Source organism: Phycodurus eques, chromosome 14, assembly GCF_024500275.1.
Source record: "Phycodurus eques isolate BA_2022a chromosome 14, UOR_Pequ_1.1, whole genome shotgun sequence".
Lineage (NCBI taxonomy): Eukaryota > Metazoa > Chordata > Actinopteri > Syngnathiformes > Syngnathidae > Phycodurus > Phycodurus eques.
In genome coordinates, this window is record NC_084538.1 from 16,283,187 (window position 1) to 16,308,400 (window position 25,214).

At 41.8% G+C, this 25,214-nt stretch overlaps 1 protein-coding gene across 3 annotated transcripts in view; it reads right to left on the reverse strand.

The window, feature by feature from the left end:
• The window catches only part of kiz (kizuna centrosomal protein), a 34,982-nt gene extending 12,350 nt beyond the window's left edge, over positions 1–22,632 (reverse strand). The window contains exons 1-12 of one of the 3 annotated variants that reach the window (XM_061696552.1): positions 22,493–22,632; positions 21,493–21,655; positions 20,682–20,744; positions 18,857–19,460; positions 18,549–18,737; positions 16,038–16,157; positions 10,257–10,488; positions 9,403–9,547; positions 6,800–6,959; positions 6,305–6,367; positions 2,814–2,915; positions 2,295–2,364 (exon numbers count right to left, since the gene is read on the reverse strand). In XM_061696552.1, the coding sequence (XP_061552536.1) occupies positions 2,295–2,364; positions 2,814–2,915; positions 6,305–6,367; positions 6,800–6,959; positions 9,403–9,547; positions 10,257–10,488; positions 16,038–16,157; positions 18,549–18,737; positions 18,857–19,460; positions 20,682–20,744; positions 21,493–21,655; positions 22,493–22,566 (1,985 nt within the window). In that variant the 5' untranslated portion in view covers positions 22,567–22,632. Of the gene's footprint in view, positions 1–2,294; positions 2,365–2,813; positions 2,916–6,304; positions 6,368–6,799; positions 6,960–9,402; positions 9,548–10,256; positions 10,489–16,037; positions 16,158–18,548; positions 18,742–18,856; positions 19,461–20,681; positions 20,745–21,492; positions 21,656–22,492 lie in introns of those variants that run through there. The other 2 variants (XM_061696553.1, XM_061696554.1) reach the window with 2 other exon arrangements.
• Between the last annotated feature and the right edge of the window lie 2,582 nt (positions 22,633–25,214).

Consider the following 25,214-nt stretch of genomic DNA (forward strand, 5'->3'; position numbering starts at 1 on the left):
TAGGCACAACAATAACACCGGCTGATGGTGAGCGGATCTTTTTCTTGCGCGCGAGTGTGCGTGGTCATGTGCTGACCATAAAAAACAGGGACGAATTTTAAAAAAGGTATTTGAAATCGCTAAACAAAAATAAGAAAGGCGTGGTTTCTGAAATGTCCATGGGAGAGAGGAGCACAATGTTTCTTTGCACTAGAGGAAGCAGTGGCATGCACTTGCATTCAAAGGGGAACAAGTGGTCTTTACATGGAGTGCAGCTGCTTATTAAGACTCACTCCTTCGTGCATTATTCCTTTCATCCCCACTCAACCACAAAGTGATTTTACTTCAGCATTCAAAAAGACAGCAAAAGATTTGTAATGGACAAATCCTTAATAAATGTTGCAGACCAGTTGCTTCCCCACCAGTTATAATACAATACACACATTTTATATATATATAAAAAAAAAGACTAATTTCTCAATTCTCTCAAACTCCATAATAGTGAAATGAGCACATATAAATGTGTGAAGAGTATCTCATTGCATCTTGTATAGACTGCATGTATTTAATCTGTAAAGCTTATTAAGGCTTCGGTCATTGCTATGCAAAGCAGCACCCAGTGCTTTTCTCTCGCTTTTCATCCAAGTGCAGTGTTTGGCCAATAGGAATGGCCCCCCGCCTCTCATTCTGCATTCATAACATGCAACATTTGCACAATGTATCTCTCAAAGGCCCTGAATAGAAGGCCTTAATACTCATGTAAACAACTGCAAACCAATTACTTAATGAATCAGGCCCACACATAATGAGGAGCCTCACAAAGAGTTATAAATGCATTTTTTTGCACCAAAGCTTCTGCTTTAAACTACAATCCCCTCTGCTGCAGTCTAAGCTTAACAGACAAATCATAATTATTGTCTAGACAACACAGCGGAGGACATTTTTGTATTTGGAGTCCAGCGTCATCTGCTTTTTGATGTCACTCATCAGCTCGCTGACCAAAAAAAAAAATTAAGTCAATAATGAAGAAGAGGGAGGGAATTGGAAAAGAAAGAAAATCCTCAAGGAAAGAGGACGAGGGGCAAAAAGACGGAGACAGGGCAAAGAGTGACAAAGTGAGACAGAGAGAAGCTGGTCAGAGAATCCTGCAGTGTTATGCTTCTGCTTGAGTGGAGGGCTTCTGGACCACTCGTGGGTGCATTTAAGTGCAAAAAGCGACAGTAATAAGCGGGCCGCTTAAATCTAACATCCAGGAGAAGATGAAAAAAGAAAACACATGACCAGAGGACGAATTTAGGGTGACTAAAGCACTTATTGGCACTGTTTCTAACTGTAGAGAGATGAGAGGGACAACCATATCATCATGTATAAATCACAAATCAACTTGTGTTTACAATCTGCATCACTATCGTTTTGTAGAATTCTCTTTTTTTGTTTTGTGAGTTTTGTTTAATCACATATATTTTGGGCTTCCAAAGCAAATTAATAACATGGGGACAGGCAACATCTGAGAGGGTCTGGGTCTGAAATTGGCTCATGTTTATTAAAGAGGGTGGTCCATGCACTGTGGCTGGCAGAAGCAGACATCAGCAGCTATGAGGACCACAATAGAGTCAGCCCATTAGCCCTTCCCTGGGCTAATAGGCAGACTGCAGCGTCTGCTTGCCAGGCCGGGGACATACAGCCTTCAGTCCTCATATCAACGTGCTGCCCAGTAATCACATGAAATCAGAGAAGATTATTCCTCATAACGTTTACGCAGCCATTACAGGAGCCCAAATGGGTTTTGTGGCGAAGAGGTGCTCTAAGGACCTGATAGGCAATTGCAGATTTGATGAAGTTGTGTTGATATTCAAATGTAAGCGCAATGTCGTTATCTTCCGCGAGGCTGTTTATCATTAAATGTTCTCGTGCGGTCCACTTAGGGCTCTGATTTTTGAGAAACTTCAATACATTTGATGGTGAAAAATGAAAGGACGCTTGTCTTTGTCAACAGATCTTTGAAGGTAGTTGCTCTTCATCCTTCTTAACATGATGTGTTTGCATTCTTGCAAGGAGCCTGAAAACAGTGATATTATGACACCAATTTAACTTTCGGGTTGCTGTTTTGATTTTGATGGGTTTTGAACCCTGGTAACAGAGTGAGAGGGGCTTTAGGGGCTTTTGTCTTTGTGAGCAAGTTAATGGGTGGTGTCCCCTTGATCTTATGGAAATGAACAGAGAATTATTAGAGTGGCCATGCAAATGTACATCAACCACTTTGGTGTCTGGTGGCCCATTTCCTGTGGGATGTTGAATAACAACAATGTTCTTACCGAGGGTAAGGGTCTTGATGTGAGGAGCATTTGGCCCTCCCAAGGTCCACTTCAGGGCCATGATTTATTTCTGAAGCAAAAAAGACCAGATAATACATTGTTATTTGGGTAGACTCCATACTCAGAATATTCATTTAGAAACTTTGAAATAAATCCATCAGAATCAAAAACAAACTGAAACGTGCAAGCCTTGGTTCTGCTGACAATAATTTTTTGAGTGTTGGCTCATCAATGACCAGGCTTCAGTCAATGTGTTTTTACAAAACTTTTAAAGGAAATGGTACATAAACTACCACACTATATGACCTTTGAACTGGACCACTGAACATCACTCAGCAGTAATGCAATCAAAATAGCGTAGAGCTAAAATTGTTAAAATGTTTGCTCTTTTTAGCTAAAAGTGGTTAGAGGTTACTCTGGGTCATTCTTCTCACATTAATAATCAAAAACTGAGACAAAAACTGTAAAATTTCTACTAGAACGGTGTCTCCCTGTACTTCTTTGGACCACATTCCTTACCTGAGGCGTCATCCTGCTCTCCCTCTTCTTCCTCCTCCTCTTCAGAACTCGGCAGTCGTTCTTGCATGGCTGATAGCTTAAGTAACTGATACGCTTTTGTCTCTGTTCACATGCATGCAGATGCGCACACACATACACGCACGCACACACACACACACACAAACTCAAGTCAAATATTTGCTTAAAACCCAGGTTTCCTACTTTCAGAGGTTTCTGTGTTTGACGAGCCAACATGCTTCAGTAGCTGAGTCTTGAAATCTCAGTTAAAAGCGAGGGCGAATACATCACCTTAGCTGTTGATTCAAGACAAAAGTAGCAATCTCAGTGTCTCCACAACACAGCAATTAGCAGTCATGTTTTTTCCGCAACCCCTACCAGAATGACTGAGTAATTTCTCATTTTGAAAAATTCACAATTACATTTTTAGCACACAAAATAAAGAGGAGACAAAGTCTACACACTCAATTGAAAAAAAAAACTTTTTCGAGAGGGGAAGTTAAAATAAATGAGATAATGTGGTTGCACAAGGGTGTACACCCTCTTATCAGAATAATCTTTATTTGCCAAGCATGTCCAAAAAACACACCACGAATTTTTCTCCGGTAGTTGGAGCCGCTCTAGTACGACAACAGACAGTCAATTGACAGAGAACACTTTTGAGACATAAAAACATTGAGAAAAACAGTCACTGAGCAATAAAGGGTTGTTAGTTATCTGGTAATGCCAGTACAATTTTTGCTTTTTGACAATTGTGCAAAAAGATGCAGTCCTCTAGCACTTAGAGCTGTTTGAATGACTAATATAGCAATAGTCCAGTGCAATGACCATTTGCACCAGGGGCGCCGAGACTTCAAGGAGTGTATGCAATTTAAAGTGACTAGTAGCGCGATAACCTGGGGATGTGGCTGTGTTCGGAATTAACCAATCACATTCACACTCATATTAAATGGGAGTCAGCACAAATCTGCCCCCAGAGGCACCTCTGATTAATCCCCCAAAAAGTTGCGCCTCCTGATATTTTTGTGCTTCCAGCAGAAACCTGTAAGTTTTGTGCTAACGCTACTGGTATTTGGAACTGTTAATTCCCTCTACATTAACAAAGGCCCTTGTTCCAGCTAAAGAAAAACAGCCCCAAACCACAATGCTGCCACCACAGCGCTTCACTGTAGTTACAGTATAGTGTTCTTTTGGTGATGAGCAGCGTTGTTTGCAGCAGACATACTCTCTGGAATTATGGCCACAAAGTTAAACATTAGTTTCATTGGACCATAACACATTTTCCCACATGCGTTTTGGAGAATTCCAAGTGGATTTTTGCAAAATATAGTTAGGCCTGGATACTTTTCTTTCTAAGAAAAGGCTTCCATAGTTATTTCTTACCTCAGACATAAGAACAAGATGGATGATTGTTGTCGCATGTACTAGCTCTAGTTTTATCTAAAAAATATTTCTCTAGAATAATCTGTCTTAATATAAACAACCCTAAATACTTATTTGATACAGTAGCAATGCTAAACTAACAGCAAGCTACTTGCAACAGCTCCCCCTGTTCAACTCACGATTTCATGCAATTTTTAAGGAACAAGATTAAGTCTTCGATTATTGAGACTAATATGGGGACTAAAGGCCTCTTTATACTCCGCGTGGCCGACAACGCCCGCATTGCATCATGTGACTGATGAATTGGCCCACGCGGCCCTTCTGCGTAGCTTGACGCGCACACGGCAACAATTGTTGCTGTGCGTCGAACGCCGCGGAGATCATCTCTCGTGTTTGGTCCATTTTAGTCACATGCTGTGATGACGTACTCGTGACCGAAAGAACGAGATCCCGGATACAAGCGGCCGAAATGAGTTTGCTCTGCAGGGTGTCCGGCTCTCCCTTAGAGATAGGGTGAGAAGCTCGGTCATCCAGGAGGATCTCTGAGTAGAGCCGCTGCTCCTTCACATCGAGAGGAGCCAGATGAGTTGGCTGGGGCATCTGATTCAGATTCTGATGCCTCCCGGACGCCTCCCTGGTGAGGTGTTCCGGGCACGTCGCACCGGGAGGAGACCCCGGGGACGACCCTGGACACGCTGGAGAGACTACATCCTTCGGCTGGCCTGGGAACACCTCGGGATCCCCCCGGAAGAGATGGATGAAGTGGCTGGGGAGAGGGAAGTCTGGGTGTCCCTGCTAAAGCTACTGCCCCCGCGACCCGACCTCGGATAAGCGGTAGAAAATGGATGGATGGATGGATGGAATAGCTTAATGATCACGTGGCCTCTAGCAATCTAAAGTGAATACCAATTTTTAAAAACATTATTTGAATGGCTTGGTGGGGCTTCGCTCGCTTTCAACCTGGAAATATAAAGGATGGCTGTCTCTCTCTCCATTAACAGAAAGGTACTGTAAAACCACAGTGGTTGGAGAACGTCTATGTACTCTGGATATTGAAATATTGACAGTTTCTCTCCGCCAATTTTATTTACAACCCCAATTCCAATGAAGTTGGGACGTTGTGTGAAACATAAATAAAAACAGAATACAAATGATTTGCAAATCATGTTCAACCTATATTTAATTGAGTACACTACAAACACAAGATATTTAATGTCCAAACTGATAAAAAAAATTTTTTTTTTTTTATATGGCTGCAACACGTTCAAAAAAAGCTGGGACAGGTCCATGTTTACCACTGTGTTACATCACCTTTTCTTTTAACAACATTCATGAACATGAAATTATTTATCTTTATCTCATTTTGCATTAAAATACATTAAACAAGGGTGTGTAGACTTTTTATCGACTGTAGGTATGACATTAAAGAGGAACAAACAGACCTCGATTGTAAAATCATGCCACAGATCATTAAAAAATGACCTGTATCAACATTTTAGGGGGAAAAAACAAATTGTAATGTGTGAAAAAAAAATCCTTATTTAGTATGTTTTCCCTCTGGTTTTTTGGGTCCTTTTTGATTAGGTAAAACAGATTGACTCTTTTTGTTGGCTATGCACTGCAGGGATCTTCAGAAATGAAACACTCAGTGGGAAATCTGGCAGCCGAGGGTAGTATGAACTCACTTTACATTTTAGAGCAGCAGAGGGATGGGCACACCAACTGCTGCAGGATGCCTTCACAGCTAGTATTTTTCAAGTCCAGCCACCTTGCTCCACCATTGTTAGATAGATAATGAGAACCTATGACAGCTCTCATGCACTACCACTCTGACAGCCGGACAATTAAAGCTGAGTACATTATTCCAGAATAATGAAGGATAGACTTTTTCAGAAAGCCTGTGACCGAGGCGAAAACATGGCTAGTACTTTCTATGAGATAATTAGAGAAAACCAGCACCGCTCTTCAGGTGAGACTTTGACCCCGGTTTCACCTTGATCATGCTGCCACTGCCAATGTGTAAAAGGGCCTATTATTCACTGCAGTGGGAAGCAAACAAACCACCACATAAGGAAAGTGTGAATGCTGGGACACAGGCGATGCCTTTTTACCTCTAATAGGAACACTTTCCACAGGGCTTTCGTCGTGGCTCTCCTCTTCTGCACTTTGTAGTTCTGTAAGAAATGGAAGTGCATAGAGAGCTGCATTGGCAGGGGGAAAAGTAGAGTGGGGAAGGAAATGGGAATGTAGAGTCTTTATTTAGCTCTGAATAGTATAAAGAGCTGTATGAAAACCAGGGAGTGAGGGATTTAAAAAAAAAAAAAAAAAGCTCAATGGTGAAATTGATTTCTTTCACAAAAAAAATAACTTTTAGTGCACTGTATTCGTAATTTACGATACAGAAGCATTCAAAGCTGTCCCTCCTAATAGTCTGTTGCAATGAAATGACAGGTTTGTAAAATGGTAAATCATTGTACTCACTCACATCACATCATTGTATAAAACCTATAGTGATTTGCTTTAACTGGGAAATAAAACCAAATTCTTGTCGTTTTGTGAAATTTTTAGTCGGATATGTGAATTGAACTTGAATCACTTTTTCTGACCTTGGATCTGTTGCTCTTGGATCCTCCTGGCAGGCTTCACATCTCCACAATGTAGTGGGAGAGACGGAGGGCCACAAGAACAAGTAGAGTCACTCTCCTCATCTGCTGAGGGGCACTCCTCACTGGACCGGGAAAGAAATGTCCTCAGCAGCACTTTGGCCTGCGAGCAGCACAAATTAAAACCAAACCATTAATTGTTCCCATTCAGTGAAGGAAGTGTTAAATTAAACTCAGACCGATTAGGCATTTCATTTACTTTGGCAATGGTTGCTCGCACTGAGGTGCAGCAGCAGTTTGTGTATAATTAATACCAAGAAAAAAAAGAAAGCCAAATACTCTCTCATTTAAAATGAAAGATTATTTTGCACTTTTGTTTCCACTCTCCTTCTCAATCACACTTTTCTTTTTTCTTCACACCCTCTCTTCTCATCCATGAGATTAGTGAAACGCCACAAGAATCCAATCACCCTGGCGTTAATGTGCAACTCGTTCTGCATATCTCCCCTCTCTGCTGAGAGGATTGATACAAACTGCTCTCCTTCTCCCTCTCTAGCTCAGTTTTTTTTATAATCTCTGGGGAGATGAGGGTACACAATTAAGAGGAGCCGTTTCAAGAGATGTGGAGAAGGGAGATGCCACACACTGATTTGCTTCCTCTCCTTTTGCCCCATATCAAATCCGCCCATCACCACCGTTTCTCTTTTGTCGTCAAAGACTGCCTCTTAGTATCAAATGCCCATTTGCTACTTTTTTAATGAGCACTAATGTGGAGTAAGGATAAGGACAACGATCAGGATGAGTCCAACCGTGACAAACCAAAAGTACATTGTAAATTCTTATCAGTGGAGATTGACAAATGTAAATTCTTTCATTTTCTGAGAGGCAAAGACAAAATACACACAAGTTTGCCACTTGGTATTTCCTACTGCACAATAAAACTTGATCCATGTCCCTGATATCACCCTTCGTTCCTTTTTTTTTTTTTCCCCCTCAGATTTTGTCAAATGTACTGTGGGCTGTTGCAGACCCACAGCATTTTAAATATCAATGATTGCAACAGTTAGCACTTGAATATTTAAAGAGCTTCTTTGAGTGTCCATATGCGAGCTGCAGGCTCCCATTTTCCAGAGTGGTTGCACTGTGTGCTAAGAAGTGAATGGAAAATTGTGGTTGCTCTCTTTTGTGGAAAGTAAGCAGTTGTAAGAGACTACAGAGGACAGAACGAGAGTTAAAAAAGGAGGACTAAAGATAAATAAAGATGGATGGAGTGTGAGTGAGCGATAAAGCGGGAGGACCATTTTCACACAGCCTTTCCCCAATGCACAAAGATACAATGAAGATGGCAGTGCCTCTCTTACATTTGTTGGTTCATATTTTAAAGTGGCTCTACCTGTTTCCCTCTTTGCCTCTCCTCATTGAGGCCAAGACATCGAAGTAACATCTTTATGCCACAAAGACCTCTGTTATATTGTGTACAAAATAATAAAAAGGCAGTCATGTATACAGTATATAAAGCAATTCCAAAGGGGAAAAAAAGGTAGGATTGGAATTTTATTAAACCAATTGCACTGATATCAACACTCATTGTTGTTTATCTTTCAGACAAGGGACCACATTTGTTAAGTTCTATGGTATTTCAGACCTGGATGCATGGGCAGTGACAATGTCTCATTATGTGCTACTCATTCATCCATCCATCCATCCATCTTCTGAGCCGCTTCTCCTCACTAGGGTCGCGGGCGTGCTGGAGCCTATCCCAGTTATCATCGGGCAAAAGGCTGGGTACATCCTGAACTGGTCTCCAGCCAATCGCAGGGCACATAAACAACCATTCGCACGCACGTTCACACCTATGGACAATTTCGAGTCTTCAATTAACCTGCCATGGATGTTTTTGGGATGGAGGAAACCAGAGTACCCAGGCACGGGGAGAAGATGCAAACTCCACACAGGCGAGGCCGGATTTGAACCCAGGTCCTCAGAACTGTGAGGGGGATGTGCTAACCAGTCGTCCACTGCGCCACCTATGTGGTAGTCAACAACAGTGGATAGTATGGAAAAATAGGATGATGACAAAAAGTGAATAATGAAACAACTGAAATACAGTCCAATAATTGTCGCTAAAATTTAAAATTTTGAAGTATATTAAAAAATTATTATATTAATATAATTATTTTATATTAATTACACATTAAGTGGTAATTAAAGACAGTAACATGAAAACATGGTTCTCCCATGAATTTGGACCAGCAAACTGATTCACTTTTAGGAATGATACCAAATTTAAAAAATAAAAAAAATGAATGAGTGCTTGTCAGATGAATATGCTGCACGAGATGAAAGAAGATGAGCAGAGAGGGTAATTTGCCATTAGCACATGGGTCAGGGTTTCCCTTTCGTCTGGGTCAATGTGTGGAGCAATCTGATGAGGCGGCAGCCAGGCTTTGGCATCAAACACCAGACACAAAGAGGGCTCCCTTACTAAACATCCAAATAAATAAGCTTTAACACACACACACACACACGCACACACACGCGCACAATCAATCGAAGAGTGTCACCTCTCACTTTTGTGCACGACTAATGTGTGACTCCAACGCTACCTGGTGGTGATATGTTGCATGACGCTCCACGAGCAAGGGCGCAAACAGTTCGACCAAGCGCTCAGTGCTAAGGACACGGCTCTCCTTGAGCAGAAGGGCGTGCTTGAACCAGCGATCCCACAGCCGAGCGGCATCAGGAGGGAGGCTGTGGTGAATGCGGGGGGTTGATTGGATGTTTGCCAGATATAAATAAGTGCTATCTTACATTCATTCCATTTTAACACTTTAAATATAATTAACTATTTCCACTAAATGAAGAACCACCACACATGACTATAAGGTCCATGGTTTAAAATGGGAATTAAATTAGTATAACAGTAAAGCCATCTACATACACAGTAGAGGAGGACAATGATAGGTGGCTTTCTTGGGAAATATAACAGAAAAACGTCTGGAGCACGGATTTGGCTCAGTGTATAACACTACTCATTATCCAAAGGACTGCAAGTCATAGATAGGGCATTTTAATTTACTCATGACATTCACCCGTGCTGTGTTGCAGCAGGAAGTGGCACCAAAAATGACCTTTACATGTGTGGAGGTAGACTGAATTGAATGGCTATTTCAGTGTCTGCTGAAATTGTGTCTCCTCTCCCATAGTCTGGTTTACAAAACAGGCTGTCATCTACTTTGCTAATCAAGAGGTGTTTTAATACACTTTAAAATTAAGATTAATCATTATACATATCTTTCCCCTCCCCTATAAAGGTTTTCAAAGGTTTTTGGGAAACAAAATGCACAGAAATTAGGTATAAAACGTTACAACACCAAACTAAACACATTGTGATTGTGATCTTTTTCCAATCCAAAATATAAGTCAGAACAAATATTGGAGGTGGTTGCAGGACCCTTACCTGACTGTTATATGCTCAGTGCTGGACGGGTGTGCACTCACGAGCTCCTGTGGTAGCAGGCCACCCTTCTCTGTGCTCAATGACAACCTCTGGAGCTCATGAAGCACCACTGCGCCGCATGCTTCAAGGTCCTCCTCATTCAAGCCCGCTTCACTGTCACAAAGGCTGTCCAATATATAGAGAGCAGCCATCCATTGCCGGGGACCGTGGGTCAGGCGTACATGGAGTAAATCTGACAGCTGTTAACAGCTCATACACACATGCCATGCTATGCACCATAAACATCCAGGTTTTCACACATATTGCAGTGAGAAATAGCTGAAAGGTGTGACACAGGCTGGCCACTTGAAGACTAGAAATGTGGATAGCAACACAAAGTGGGAAAAGTAATTGGATGTACTGGTGTTAATACAGACACCTTACACACAACTTTGATGTTTTAAAACTTTCAGGGTTCCTACACATTTGAGATTTCAAAATACTATACTTTTTCTGGACCCTAATTTACAGACTTCTCTGTAAATAATTCAAATAATTTGTGACATTTGTGTAAATAGATGTGTATCATTCTGATTTTTTACATGCCACTATGTCGCCAAATAATTTCCAGAAGATTATAGGAAGGATAAAATGTGATACTTCGCCAACCCATCTATATTTGTAATTTATGAGCCAGTTGTTAGGGAATTTACATCTACCCATTATGAATTACAGTATGCCAACCCTCACCGGAAACGAGTCCGACTTACTGTCGGCAATGTGGACCAAACTCTTGATACGGGGTCGGAACAGCCCGTATCAGGGGGTTCGGTACCCCATACTCCACCGAAGCACCCCCCACAGGACTCCCCGAGGGACACGGTCGAATGCCTTCTCCAAGTCCACAAAACACATGTAGACTGGTTGGCCGAACTCCCATGCACCCTCGAGGACCCCGCCGAGGGTGAAGAGTCCATTGTTCCACGGCCAGGACGAAAACCACACTGCTCCTCCTGAATCTGAGATTCGACCTCCCGACGGACTCTCCTCTCCAGCACCCCTGAATAGACTTTACCAGGGAGGCTGAGGAGTGTGATCCTCCTGTAGTTGGAACACACCCTCCGGTCCCCCTTCTTAAAAAGGGGGACCACCACCCAGTCTGCCAATCCAGAGGCACTGTCCCCGATGACCATGCGATGTTGCAGAGGCATGTCAACCAGGACAGCCCTACAACATCCAGAGCCTTTAGGAACTCCGGGCGAATCTCATCCACTCCCGGGGCCTTGCCACTGAGAAGCTTTTTAACCACCTCGGTGACCTCAACCCCAGAGATAGGAGACCCCGCCTCAGAGACCCCAGACTCTGCCTCCTCATCGGAAGGCGTGTCGGTGGAATTGAGGTATTCGATGTATTCTCCCTACCGACTCACAACGTCCTGAGTCGAGGTCAGCAGCGCCCCATCCCCATCATACACAGTGTTGATGGTGCCTTCCTCTCCTGAGATGCCGGATGGTGGAGCAGAATTTTCTCGAAGCTGTCCGGAATCGTTCTCCATGGTCTCACCGAACTCCTCCCATGCCCGAGTTTTTGCCTCAGCAACCATCAAAGCTGCATTCCGCTTGGCCAGCCGGTACCAATCAGCTGCCTCGAGAGTTCCACAGGCCAAAAGGGCCCGATAGGACTCCTTCAGCTTGACGGCATCCCTCACCGCTGGTGTCCACCAACGGGTTCGGGGATTTCCGCCACGACAGGCACGGACTACCTTACAGCCACAGCTCCGGTCGGACGCCTCGGCATTAGAGGCAGGGAACATGGTCCACTCGGACACAATGTGCCCCGCCTCCCCCGAGAAGTCGATGAAGCTCTGCCGGTGGTGGGAGTTGAAAATTCCTCCAGACGTTCCCAGCAGACCCTCACAATACGTTTGGCCCTACCGGGTCGGACCGGCATCTTACGCCACCATTGCAGCCAACTCACCACTAGGTGGTGATCAGTTGACAGCTCCGCCCCTCTCTTCACCCGAGTGGCCAAGACATCCGGCCGCAAGTCCGATGACACGGCCACAAAGTTGATCATCGAACGGCCACCTAGGGTGTCCTGGTGCCAAGTGCACATGTGAACACCTTTATGCTTGAAAATGGTGTTCGTTATGGACAATCCGTGGTGAGCACAGAAGTCCAATAATAGAACACTACTCGGGTTCTGATCGGGGGGGCCGTTCCTCCCAATCACGCCCTTCCAGGAGCATTGAAGTCCCCAGCGGGAGCACTATCCAGCACCCCCTCCTAGGACTCTAAAAAAAGGTGGGTACTCTGAACTGCTGTTTGGTGCATAGGCACAAACAACAGTCAGGACCCGTCCCCCCACCCGAATGCGGAGGGAGGCTACCTCGCGTCCACCGGGGTGAACCCCAACGTACAGGCGCCGAGCCGGTGGACATAATAATACCTACACCTGCTTGGCACCTCTCACCATGGGCAACTCCAGAGTGGAAAATAGTTCAACCCCTCTCAAGAGGACTGGTACCAGAGCCCAACCCGTGTGTGGAGGCGAGCCTGACTATATCTAGTCGAAACTTCTCAACCTCACACACCAACTCAGGCTCCTTCCCTGCCAGAGATGTGACATTACACGTCCCTAGAGCCAGTTTCTGTAGCCGGGGATCGGATCGCCAAGGTCCCTGCCTTTGCTCACAGCCCAGCTCACACTGCACCTGACCCTTATGGCCCCTCCCACAGGTGGTGAGCGCATGGGAAGGGGGACCCACGTTACCGTTTCGGGCTGTGCTCGGCCGGGCCCCATGGGTGCAGGCCCGGCCACCAGGTGCTCGCCTTCGAGCCCCACCTCCAGGCCTGGCTCCAGAGGGGGGGCTGGTGACCCGCGTCCGGGCAAGGGAAACCTAAATCCATTAATTTTATTCGTCATAGGGGTTTTTGGAGCCGACTTTGTCTGGTCCCTCACCTAAAACCTGTTTCTCATGGGTGACCCTACCAGGGTCGTGAAGCTCCAGACAACTTAGCTTCTCGGATGATTGGAACACACAAACCCCTCCACCACGATAAGGTTTGAAATGTATTAAGTTCAAATTTTCATACTTTTTCTTTGCGTAGAAATCCTGAACTTTATGGAAAATAGTTATACATACTATAAAAGGCATAATACGTATAATGACAACTTCTACTAGCTCTTGGACTCCTAATAAGCAAGTCACCAGTGTGTCTAAAGGTGCTTATACATGCACTTGGTTTTCATGGCACCCAGAGTGCGGAAGGGAGCAGGACTGCAAGGAAACAACAGCGGCACGACGGAAGCTCTCATATTTGGCACTGGTTGCTAAGCGACCAAACAGAAAGTAGCTTGGTGCCTTTTCCAACCGATTTGGACATACAGTGCCATGAAAAAGTATTGGTCCCCTTCTCAAATTATTTTATTTTTGTATAATTTCCCGACTTTGTTTAAGATCATCAAACATATATACAATAAATAATCAGACAAATAAAACCAAAGTGACCTTAATTTGCTGTTTTTAAATGGTGATTTAATTTATCCATCCATCTATTTTACATACCGCTTATCCTTACTATCCCAGCTAACTCTGGGAGAGATGCAGGGTACACCCTGAACTGGTCACCAGCCAATCACAGTGATTTCATTTATGAAGGAAAAAAAAAAAATTTCAAAGTTACCTGGCCCTGTATGAAAAAGTAATTGCCCCCCTTGTTAAATTATGAAATAATTGTGGCTAGTCACAGTTTTTGGTTAAGTTTCACTGATCACACCCAAGCCTGATTACCGCCAGACCTGTTCAATCAAGAAATCACTTAAACAGAATCTGTCACAACAAAATCAAGTCGGACAAAATATCTAAAATAGCTGCAACAAAATTACATGATCCAAAGAAATTCCAGAACAGTTGAGAAATACAGTTATTGATATCTATCAGTCTGGAAAGGGTTCCAAAACCCATTTCTAAAGCTTTGCGGATTCCAGCGAACCATAGGGAAAGCCATTATTCTCACATGGAGAAAAACAGTGGTGAACCGTCCCAGGAGTAGCCGGCCTACAAACGTTACCCCAAGACAACAGCAATGACTCATCCAGTTGGCCACAAAGGAACTCAGGACAACTTCTAAAGAACTGCAGGCCTCCCTTGCCTCAGTTAAGGTGAGTGTTCATGACACAACAATAAACAAGAGACTGGGAAAAAATGGCATCCATAGCAGACTGACCAAAAAGAAGATAAAGGCTCATCTTACGTTTGGCAAAAAACTGCTGAATGATTCCCAAGACTTTAGGGAGAATATTGTCCATACAATATTCTTCCTAAAGTAAAGCGAAGACGAGATGAAAGTTGAGCTTTTTGGAAGGTGTGCGTCTCGTTACATGTGGCGTAAATGTAGTGCAGCATTTCAGAAAAAGAATATCCTACTACCAGTCAAACATGGTGGTGGTAGTGTGATGGTGTTGGGCTGCGTATCTCCTTCAGGACCTGGACAACTTGCTGTCATTTATAGAACCATGAATTCTGTTTTTTAACAAAAAATCCTAAAGGAGAACATTCAGCTGTCAGTTTGTGACAGGCAAGCACTTGGGTTCTGGAGCAGGATAACGATACAAAATATTCCAGCAAGTCAACTTCTGAATGACTTCAAAAAACAAAATTAAGGTTTTGAATTGGCCTTGTCAAAGTCCAGACTTGAATCCGTAGTGGCATGACCTTAAAAAGGCCGTTCATGCTCAAAAACCCTCTATTTTTGCTGAATACAGAATTCGGCTAGGAAGAGCGGGCCAAAATATCTCCACATCATTGCCAGTTATAGAAAACACTTGATTTCAGTTTTTGCTGCTGAGGATGGCCAAACCAGTTATTAGGTTTAGGGGGCCATTCCTTTTTCCAGGTAAATTTAGATTTAGTTTTTTCCTTAATAAATGAAATAAACATTTAAAAACAACATTTTAAGTACACTTGGGTTATATTTGTAAGGTATTTACATTTGTTTGATGATCTTAAAACACTGAAGTGGGAAAACTATATAAAAATATAAGATTTTGAGAAGGGGCCCAATACTTTTTCATGGCACTGTAAAGTACGCTTCAGCTTGGCGATATGCATTTGTTTTACAACAGAAAGCTGTGTTTTTGCTTATAATAAGGAGGAGATATGATACATGTGAAGCATGTGTGGCTATGCAGTATTTTATTTTAAGCTAACATTTTTATAACTAAAATGATAAATGCGTTTCTACCACTTTCAACCATCATGGCACATCCAAGGCAGAAAGAGTTCTACCATCACTGCTGCCTTTTTTTTCCTTTTTCTTTTTTTTACCATGTCGTAGTACGCCATGTCTTTTGTCCGTGAGTTCAAGACACTACAACATTCCATTAAGTATTGATTCCTCAATTTTCCCCCTTTCATTTTGTATGCTTCTTTCACCGTCGAACGCGGCCAAAATCTCTTGCTATTGTCACTCTGAAATCACTCCACCACCTTCTCTTCTATTGGATAACCTGCCTGGATGTCATCACAGTGTGCTGCCGCCTAAATTGAACATGTTTTCAATTCGGGCATTCCGTTGCTCTGCTGCAGCACACACAATAAATGGGTTAGTCGAAGTCACACTGCACTGTGCTGAGTACAGTGAGCAAAGGGCTTAAGACAGCTGTGTACACCTCAAAAATAAAATCATGAGGATGGCCATGACACTTCATCACAAGGGCTCTCGGCCAGCAGAATAATGTTTTTGTCAAAAATTGCAAATACCGTACAGAGCAAATTAGATTTAAATTGAAGCTATTTACCTGATAATTCGAATGAATTGTCTTTCATCAATTGAACAATTCCCATACACTCTTGTTTGATCACCATGGAGTCGCCCCTCAATGTAGTGTATAAGCTTAAAGAGTCCTTCCAGGGAGAGTCTGAAAAAACAAAGTGAGTAAGTCAGTACAATGCATTTCGTATTCCATAAAATATTGTAACAGAGTATTCAAGCATAACATTGTGGGTCGTGCTACAAAAGGTGCCCCGTTTATTTTATTTTTCACATTACACGTATATATCATATGTGATGAAAATAGGACAATGAAAAGTGAAATCTGAAATGGGCTCTGGGTTAGGAGGTCAGTTAACAACTGTAGCCTATTTTTTGCAGGTTGCTTCGTGTTAACATTGTGATTAATCTGGCATCTTCAATTATATATATGATATATATGATGATTATATATATGATCTTATCTTATCATCAGCGTGAGCTTTGAAATAGTCACCTCTCTCTACTTCACTTTGTTAGTACTCTTCAGAACAAGTCCTTCAGAGATTTAAAAAGTGAAAATGAAATTGTTGTTTTCCTGCAAACCCCTCGCTCTTATTGTGTTGTTAACAGCTTTAGTGTCAAGGTCTTCAACTTTGCTTTCATGCTGCTGTTTACTGACGTTGTGACAGTATCGGCAGCATAATGTTTAGTTGGAGTAAAGGGTCAGATTCTGTGATGCAATATTGCTCTACAGTGTACACTGCACATTTTGAAGTGATATAGGCCTAACCACCAATGTAACTAAATGTAGGACTAAACATTTTCAGATAAAATACACAGCACCAGAATAACATTTTAATTGTTTTGCATGCTGTTAGCAACAGAGCAAAACCATCATGCAGTTCAGGGCTAGAAAGACAACAGATTGACCATTATGCTTCTTGAAGAAACCTGGAGGATATTTCAGGCATCCACCCTCACTCACCCTGGCCATGCAGGAGAAAAAATATAATGGGATAATCTAATGAATTGCCCAGGCTTGTTTTCCACTGACTGCCAGTTGAATGGAGGGAGCGATATAAACTCTAACCTCAAAGAATAAGAAAGAAAAGAGGGAGAGGATGGAGACTGGATGCTCTCGGAGCTTTACATCAAAGCCTGTGGTTTTCTCCTCATACACACAAGCCCTCAGTGTTAACAATGAAAGCTGCGGCCCCCACCCTTGTCGCCCCTGCACAGGCAAACTGCGGCGTCTATTGAGGTCGCGCTATAAACAGTACAGCAGACCACACAGAAACTGCCATGTACAAATAAATATTCTACACTTCGTGAAAGGAAAATAACGGTGCATTTTTGTTTAAAATGTAGCAATAGCAACACAATTATGAAAGGGAAGAAACAACAAAGCTGCTTGGCAGCAAGAAATGTGGGGGAAAAGCCCTTTTAGTTTCATTTTACTTTTTGAAGGGTGCAAGGTGCACCGTCTAAATACAGTTTCTGTACATCATAACAAAAAATGTTGAGGCTTCTGGGAGCAACATTGGCCTGGCAGACATCATGCATGGGGCTAGGTTTGTATTCAGTTTTAATTGACTAAACGAGTGATGGGTACTGATTAACTGCTCTGGGTGATACCTTTGGGGTACCAACTGCAGGTAGCTAAAGGGAGGGGCTTGATACACTGCAGGCTGTTGATTGGTTGATGGAGAACAGCCACTTCCATGTGACAATGGGAATGTATTTGGGAAAATATAAAACAGGCTTGTTTTTAAATAAAGTTTGTCTTCTTCTTATAATAGCCAACCTGTCTTTATACACACACACACACTCACATATATATATTTTTGTTTTGTTTGTTTGTTAGTTTGCTTGTTTTTTTTTTTGGGGGGGGGCTTCACATCATTCTGAACTGGTATCATGTCACACTATTTAGGTAATAGCTATCACTATCTGCCCCAGTGCAAGTAAGAGGGTTTACTCTTCCAAACAGTACAGTGGCGACCTAAAGTGAACTGTGCCGGTCGGTGGAAATGTGGCTTTGTTCACATCGGACTATGTGGTTTTAAACCCATCCAAAATGATCCTTCAACTAGAGGCCATCATCACACTAAGGATTTGTGTCTGTAAGAGCTGGCCACATACCAATCCTCCAGAACACTCTGTGGTGCCACAAATTTCCTCCTCCACTGGGGAGTTCCTGAGGTCTCTCAAGCAGAAAATTGTTCTGTTACAGCATTATCATGGATTAAGCCAATATGGTTGGCGGCAGGTCCTGAGCTCTCTCTGTAAGATGCGTTACTACCACCGCTGGTGCTGAGCTACACAGTGCATGGCTGCATATCTACCATAACTCCCACAATTCTCTTTTGACAGCCTCCACTGAAATGACATGCTCCTACCATCAACAGCCCTCTGTGATATGCATGGAGAACAACATCCCAGTCCCTTATTTTTTTTGCTCTTAAATTGTAAATAATACCACACTGAACTATGACTATAGCATAATAAAAATATTTGTTAAATTTTGTGAAAGCCTGCAAGACCAAATGTTACATACGAGTGAGGTGTGCTCTTGAAGCTTGAGATGGGACTGCGCCAACTTCCATCAGGTCCAGTATTCCTTGCAACTGCTTCACTCTCAGGCTCGTCATCCTCCGACTCGGATTGCGACAGAGAAATGGACAAGTTACTAAAACTGCTTTCCGACACCTGCGCATCATCAGTGCTAGAGTTGAAACTGTCAGATCTGCCTGAATGGAATCAAAGAGGAAAGTTACCAACAAGTCCAATTTCAAATCTTCACAATGCAAACTGGAGCAGGAAATAACCAAAAGTACACGATTAGAGAAAAGCACATTTTCAAACCTGAGATATCTTCAAATTTTCTTGCAGCGGCTGTTTCAGGCTTTAAACGGCTAAAACCTCTTGCGGAATTTTCCATTAAGGGTGTCGCAAGAGCAATCGCTGTGGAGTTCATGTGTTCAGCAGGGGGATTCTGGAGCCCTATTGGGTTATTGCTGCTGCCCAGAGATGGATTCCTCTTGGAACTCCTCAAGGTCACCTGAGGTTCAGGTTCTTGTTCATCATCATTTACAAAAGGCACCGTTGCAGTTTGAACAAACTGGAGCGTCGCCAACCTTTTTCCGTGTTTGTCAGTCAAATTATGGCCATCGGCAGGATTGTCTGGAGCTGAAATGTCATCTGATAAATGTGCTCGGTTGGCGGTGGCTTCCTCTCCAACAACTGTGAAGTCCTTCAAAGGGCCACTTGGTAGTCGTTTGCATGAGTACATGCTACGATTGGGCGAACAGTGCAATGCTTGGTGTGAGAGTACACTTGTGATGCCAGTTGCATGGTAGGCCCCTCTGGAGGTTTGGTGGCCCATTGAGATGACCGCAGGTGCATTTGTAAAATCCTCTGCTATGTGAGAGAGGGAGCTGTCCTCGCAATCGCCTTGTACAGATTTCAGCTGCAAATATGAATGTATAAATTGTATAAACCCACACTATCATATTAAATGTATATTTGTCAAGATAAAACAGAACAGTTGCAAAAGAACTTCACTTTTAACTCAAGTTAATGAAGTCTATTTTGAGAGTTTTTCATCTCAAGTATGTTCAATATCCACTATATAAATTTGAATGAGTGTAGCATGTTAGGGCCAAGGTCAGAATTCTCTCTACTACATCTCTCAAAAGAATGTCTCAGGATAAATGTTTTAACTTTTAATCGCATTAGAAATCCTTCACACAAGTTTTGATTCATGTCAATGTCCCCAAGGGAGGAGCGATGGAGGCAAAAACCCTCCCTCCAAACACAATAACAAAAAAAAAAACATAGCTTCTGTTTCTTTTCTGATAAGCGTCTTAAATACCAAACAGTTAGCTGCTTAATAACATTCACTGTAAACCATGCAGCCCACCCAGCAGATCCACAAAGTAAGTATAAAAAAGAGGAAAAGTTAATTTCTTGGCTGAGTGATTCCATCGGTAGCTGCAGGGCAAAGTAGAAAGTGTCTCACTAAAGTAGCAATTGATTCTTCTATCAATCTGCAGCACGCGTGTGCTCTTCCAAGGAAAGTATTAAATATGAAAATCATATCCCGTTATCATCTGTCTCCAGCTTTCAGCCTGGTAAGCTTCCCTTAATGAATGCTGCAGCCTGAGGGACATGCACACTGCCAGCCAATGGCTTGTATGCATAATGGAGGTATGGTACCATTTTGCTCATTACAATATCGACAGACTGAGGAGGGGGTTGGGTTTGCACACAGTTACAAGTGACTACTCTAGACAGCATGGTCCAAGTTATTATGAGATGTCTTAGACATTTCATCTAAAAGAGCTTTAACTGCTTTAAGTGAAAGGAGAAAGCAGCTATGGGCTTGAACCACACTGCACGTGCAGGTGCACCAGCTAGGATTAGACACCTGTGCTACTACAGACGTACAGTTTAAATGTGGCAGTTTTACCCAGAATTAAATGGTAACTGGTGTAAACCTAAAAAAAAATACAAATAAAAAAATCTATATTAAAAGGAGTGAGAATAACAGGTACCTTGAAAAGAGTACAATAAGATTTGTGCATAATGAAAAATATTTGAGTGACAAAATCAAAGGTCATAATGTTATGTTATTCCTTTGCATTTATATTCTATTAGTGAGAAAGATGTGGTGCAAAATTAATCATACCTTTGAGTTTCCTGTTGTCTTCAATTCTTCCATAAATCTGAAAATTTTATTTGAAAATTCAGCCTGAAAGAGAGATTTAGACAGCCAGCGAGGTCAACTCCAAAATAATTGTCAGATTTAACACTGATTTTCAGTCAAAACAATAAAAGATGTATTTGAGGAAGGAACCTGCTAAAACAAAATAAAGAGCATACCAAATGACAAATGTAGTGCTCATAAAACATCAAGAGGAAATAAACCAACTGCTACAGAGAAGGACTAAACCTCTAAAGCACTTCACAGTCTCTATATTGGCCAATTAACTCTGTGAGTCATAATTAGCCAATTTTGTTAATTTGATATTAAATTGTCAAGTACTGTTGTTGCGTTTTAAGCGATAATCTGACTGGCTCATTGTTTCCCCCGCTCGTTCATTTGGTTGTTGTGATAAATTGCACATTTTGAGTGTTTACTGTATCACATTGCTGTTCCAAATAATAGTGCAAATATTACAACTCCCTGTTTAAATGATGTGAAGGCTACTGTGTGTAAAATTACTTTTATGTTGATAATATGACAGAAGAAAAAAACAAGAGTGCATCATTTAAAATACTAATACTAGTAATAATCAAGTTAGAGGTGTTTTTGTTTTTAAAGTATATACATTGATGATAATGATGATTATTTGAAGAGACATGTTTCTTCACATACAGCATTAAAAATAGCAAATGTTGAACATTTTGAAAAAAAATAAGAGTAATCTAGAACTCGATAAATGTTGTTAGTCCACATTGACTAAACAAAAATGTTGTGTGTGTATGTGTGTGATTACCTTTTGTTGTTGTAAAGAGAAAAGGTTAGGACTGTATTGTTGCATGTTAATTTGAAGGCACTCCACATCTCTCAAAAGCTCAAGGTTTCTCATTTTCGCTTGTGCTTCCCTGACACTGATTTGCTTGAGATAACCGTGCAGTTTGGAACCTTTTATCTGAGAACTGAAGGCACAGGAGAGCTATTATTCCAAAGAAATGATCAAGGATTCTTGTCAAAAAAATAAGAGCAAGGCTGAAAATGAAAGAAAAAAAAAGGTTAACCACAAGATGTTCAAAATTCAAATATTATTTTCAACCAAGCTTTATTTTTGTGACCTAGCATCTTATTATTCATGAAAATCACTTTACTATGATGACAGCTTACTGTTTACAGTACATGCACTTCAGCTTAATGTGGGTGAATATATATTTCACGCACATATTTCCAAGCTAAGATGATTAGAAATATTGCTGACAATGAACATTGTAAATTGCTAAAATATTTCAAAACACGTTGCGCTTACATCGCTCGCTAAGCGTACACAAACAGCTCGTTTTCCACAAGCAGCCTCTTGTTTCTCTACAAACGCGCCAGCGCACACACACGCACGTACTCAGACACACTCACACGAGCGTCAAAGAGGCGCTGCTCCTATATTGAACGCCGTGACGAAAGTGCGTAATTTGTGAGACAAATGTATTTACTACTTATTCGTGCTCGTGCTAAACCAATCTAACAAAGTAGTGTTGCGCGTGCGCTTCAAGACTCCGCGACATGTACATGCGACACGTACTCAATTAACAAGGTTTTTGCCACCAAAAGAGCCACCACGACTACCATGTTAGAAGTTGCGCGAGATTACAATTTTGAACTAAATACCCCAAATGTACGCGTTCTATAATTCCACGTCGGTTTGCCCACGTCAGGATAGCTTAGCAGATAGCTAGCTAGCGATTTTGTAGGAGGCAAAAAGGCGATGTGGTTAAAAAAAAAAAAAAAAAAAGCGAAAGCCTCCTTACCGTTGATGGATGCTCTGTTGAATGGACGTTATCCTCGCTAAGTATTTGTCCTCGACGCGAGCCATGACGGCCATTTATTTCAATTTTCACACACCTTGCTTTGCCGCTGAGGCAGACCCGCGACTAGCAACAGGAGGGACGTTGATATTTACAATGGTTGCCATGGGCACCATTTCCCAGAAGCCTTTGCTCATTAACATGGAGGTCACGTGACGGTAATGGAGACGCGAGATTGCATAATGACTGTGTGCCAACTAGTCAGTTTGATTGGTAAGAAACAAGAACTGTTCTTTTCAGTCACTGGCGAAGCCAGCCCTATTTTGGATGTGCTCAAGCCCACCGAAAATTTGCCTTAGCCCACCCTATGAATTCGTCCTCAAATTTATTTAAAAAAAAAAAATACAAATACAAATAATAATTAAAAAACATATATCTAATAATTAAAAAAAAATTGTTTAAAGAAAAAAATCTCATGTGGTGATAGCACACGCTTTGGCACTGACAAAAAAAACCTCGCGAAAATTGATTGAAAAATGAGCAAGTTATGACTTATTTTCAATGCCCATGCATTGCCTTTTAAGGGAACATCGACCTTCTCAACATGGCCGCAACGTAGGCACGTTGGTTAGCCTGACTGTTATAAAGTGCTAGCGTATTGTCTTGATATCTATGGTCTGAACCACGACACACATCTCCAGCTGTGTTAACGCTAATGACCAGGTATTGCTTGATTTATAACCATGACATAATTTATGAAATATCAGTTGACCACATGGTGATGTTTCAATGTCTCCTCTGACCCGCCAGGGGTTTACAATGGTGCGTACTGCGTAACTATTAACTAATAAGCTAATTAGGCACTTGCAGCTATCGCTAGCTAATTGAATAGCAAAGAGTTTTTGATACGATATCTGATACGATATGAAATGACTCCTTGAAGTATCTTATGTCATACGCGTTTTTTTTTCGAGTATGGGGGCAGAAAATGTCCTGCAAAAACTCAAAATCTTATGAAGAATATTTTATCTATACTCAAAACTAATTCAAATTAGACGCATCACGTAAAAAATAATATAACAAATGGTCAACAATAATGTAACCCCCTGGCAAGCTTTTTGTCTACTTATTTCAAGTAAATATATAACTTGAAAGAAGTGAAAAGTGGCTAAAAACAAGGTGATGAGTCTTACTTTTTAAGATTTTGAGTTTGTGCAGCGTGGGTGTCACTTTCATTGCCATAACTACGTGCTAAATCTAGTTAAATGCTAGTTTATGACAGAATAGCTGGACATATGCTAATCAGACTCAGAATATTTGCTAAGTAATATTTAATAAGAAGTCAGGTAAGAGACTGTAAAAAAAAAACATTATTGCATGATAATGAGTTTGTCTTTGTTTCTTTTTTGTGTCATTGTTGTACTGTAATACATGTGTTTTCTGTTACTCAAATCAAAAGTTGACCATGTAAACAACTTCTTTAATAGAGCTAGAGACTAGCCATAATGTATTTTTTTTTTTATTTAAAAAAAATAATTATTTTATTTTAACCTGTCCTGTTCAGCTGCATGGCCATGCACAATGGTGGATCTGTATGCCTTTTGTACTGGAACAATTTTGCTGGTCAACAGGGGAGTTTGAAATACTCCCTCTGCTTATGTTTTAGATTTTTTTTAATTATTCTGATGTTTATTGAAAATGCAGCCGGACAGAAAAGGGTTTTAGGGGACAGACAAGAGGGACAGAACGGACAAGGGGCGTAGGGGTGCGAACCACAGCAGAACAATATTTGATATTTCACCACAAGTAACGTTAGAACAGTCAAATCATTTTCTTATATGTGGATGTGGCGGGGACACCGGGTGAGGACATTCAACAACTAACCAATAGACTGCAGGCAGGCCAGTCTAGTAGCCGCACTCTTTTACTACGAAGCCACGCTGTTGTAACACGTGCAGAATGTGGTTTGGCATTGTCTTGCTGAAATAAGCAGGGGCGTCCATGAAAACGACGTTGCTTGGATGGCAGCATATGTTTCTCCAAAACCTGTATGTAGCTTTCAGCATTAATGGTGCCTTCACAGATGTGTAAGTTACACATGCCATTGGCACTAACACAGCCCCATACCATCACAGATGCTGGCTTTTGAACTTTGCGTCCATAACAGTCCGGATGGTTCTTTTCCTCTTTGGCCCGGAGGACACGACGTCCACAATTTCCAAAAACAATTTGAAATGTGGACTCGTGGGAACACAGAACACTTTTCTACTTTGGATCAGTACATCTTAGATGAGCTCAAGCCCAGAGAAGCCGGCGGTGTTTCTGGTTGTTGTTGATAAATTGCTTTTGCTTTGCTTAGTAGAGTTTCAAGTTGCACTTACGGATGTAGCGCCAAACTGTATTTACTAACATTGGTTTTCTGAAGTGTTCCTGAGCCCATGTGGTGATATCCTTTACACATTGATGTCGGTTTTTGATGCAGTGCCGCCTGAGGGATCGAAGATCACGGACATTCAATGTTGGTTTTCGGCCTTGCCGCTTACATGCAGTGATTTCTCCAGATTCTCTGAACCTTTTGATGATATTATGGACCGTAATTGATGAAATCCCAAAATTCCTTGCAATTGTACGTTGAGGAACATCGTCCTTAAACTGTTCAACTATATTCTCACGCACTTGTTCACAAAGAGGTGAACCTCGGCCCATCTTTGCTTGTGAATGACTG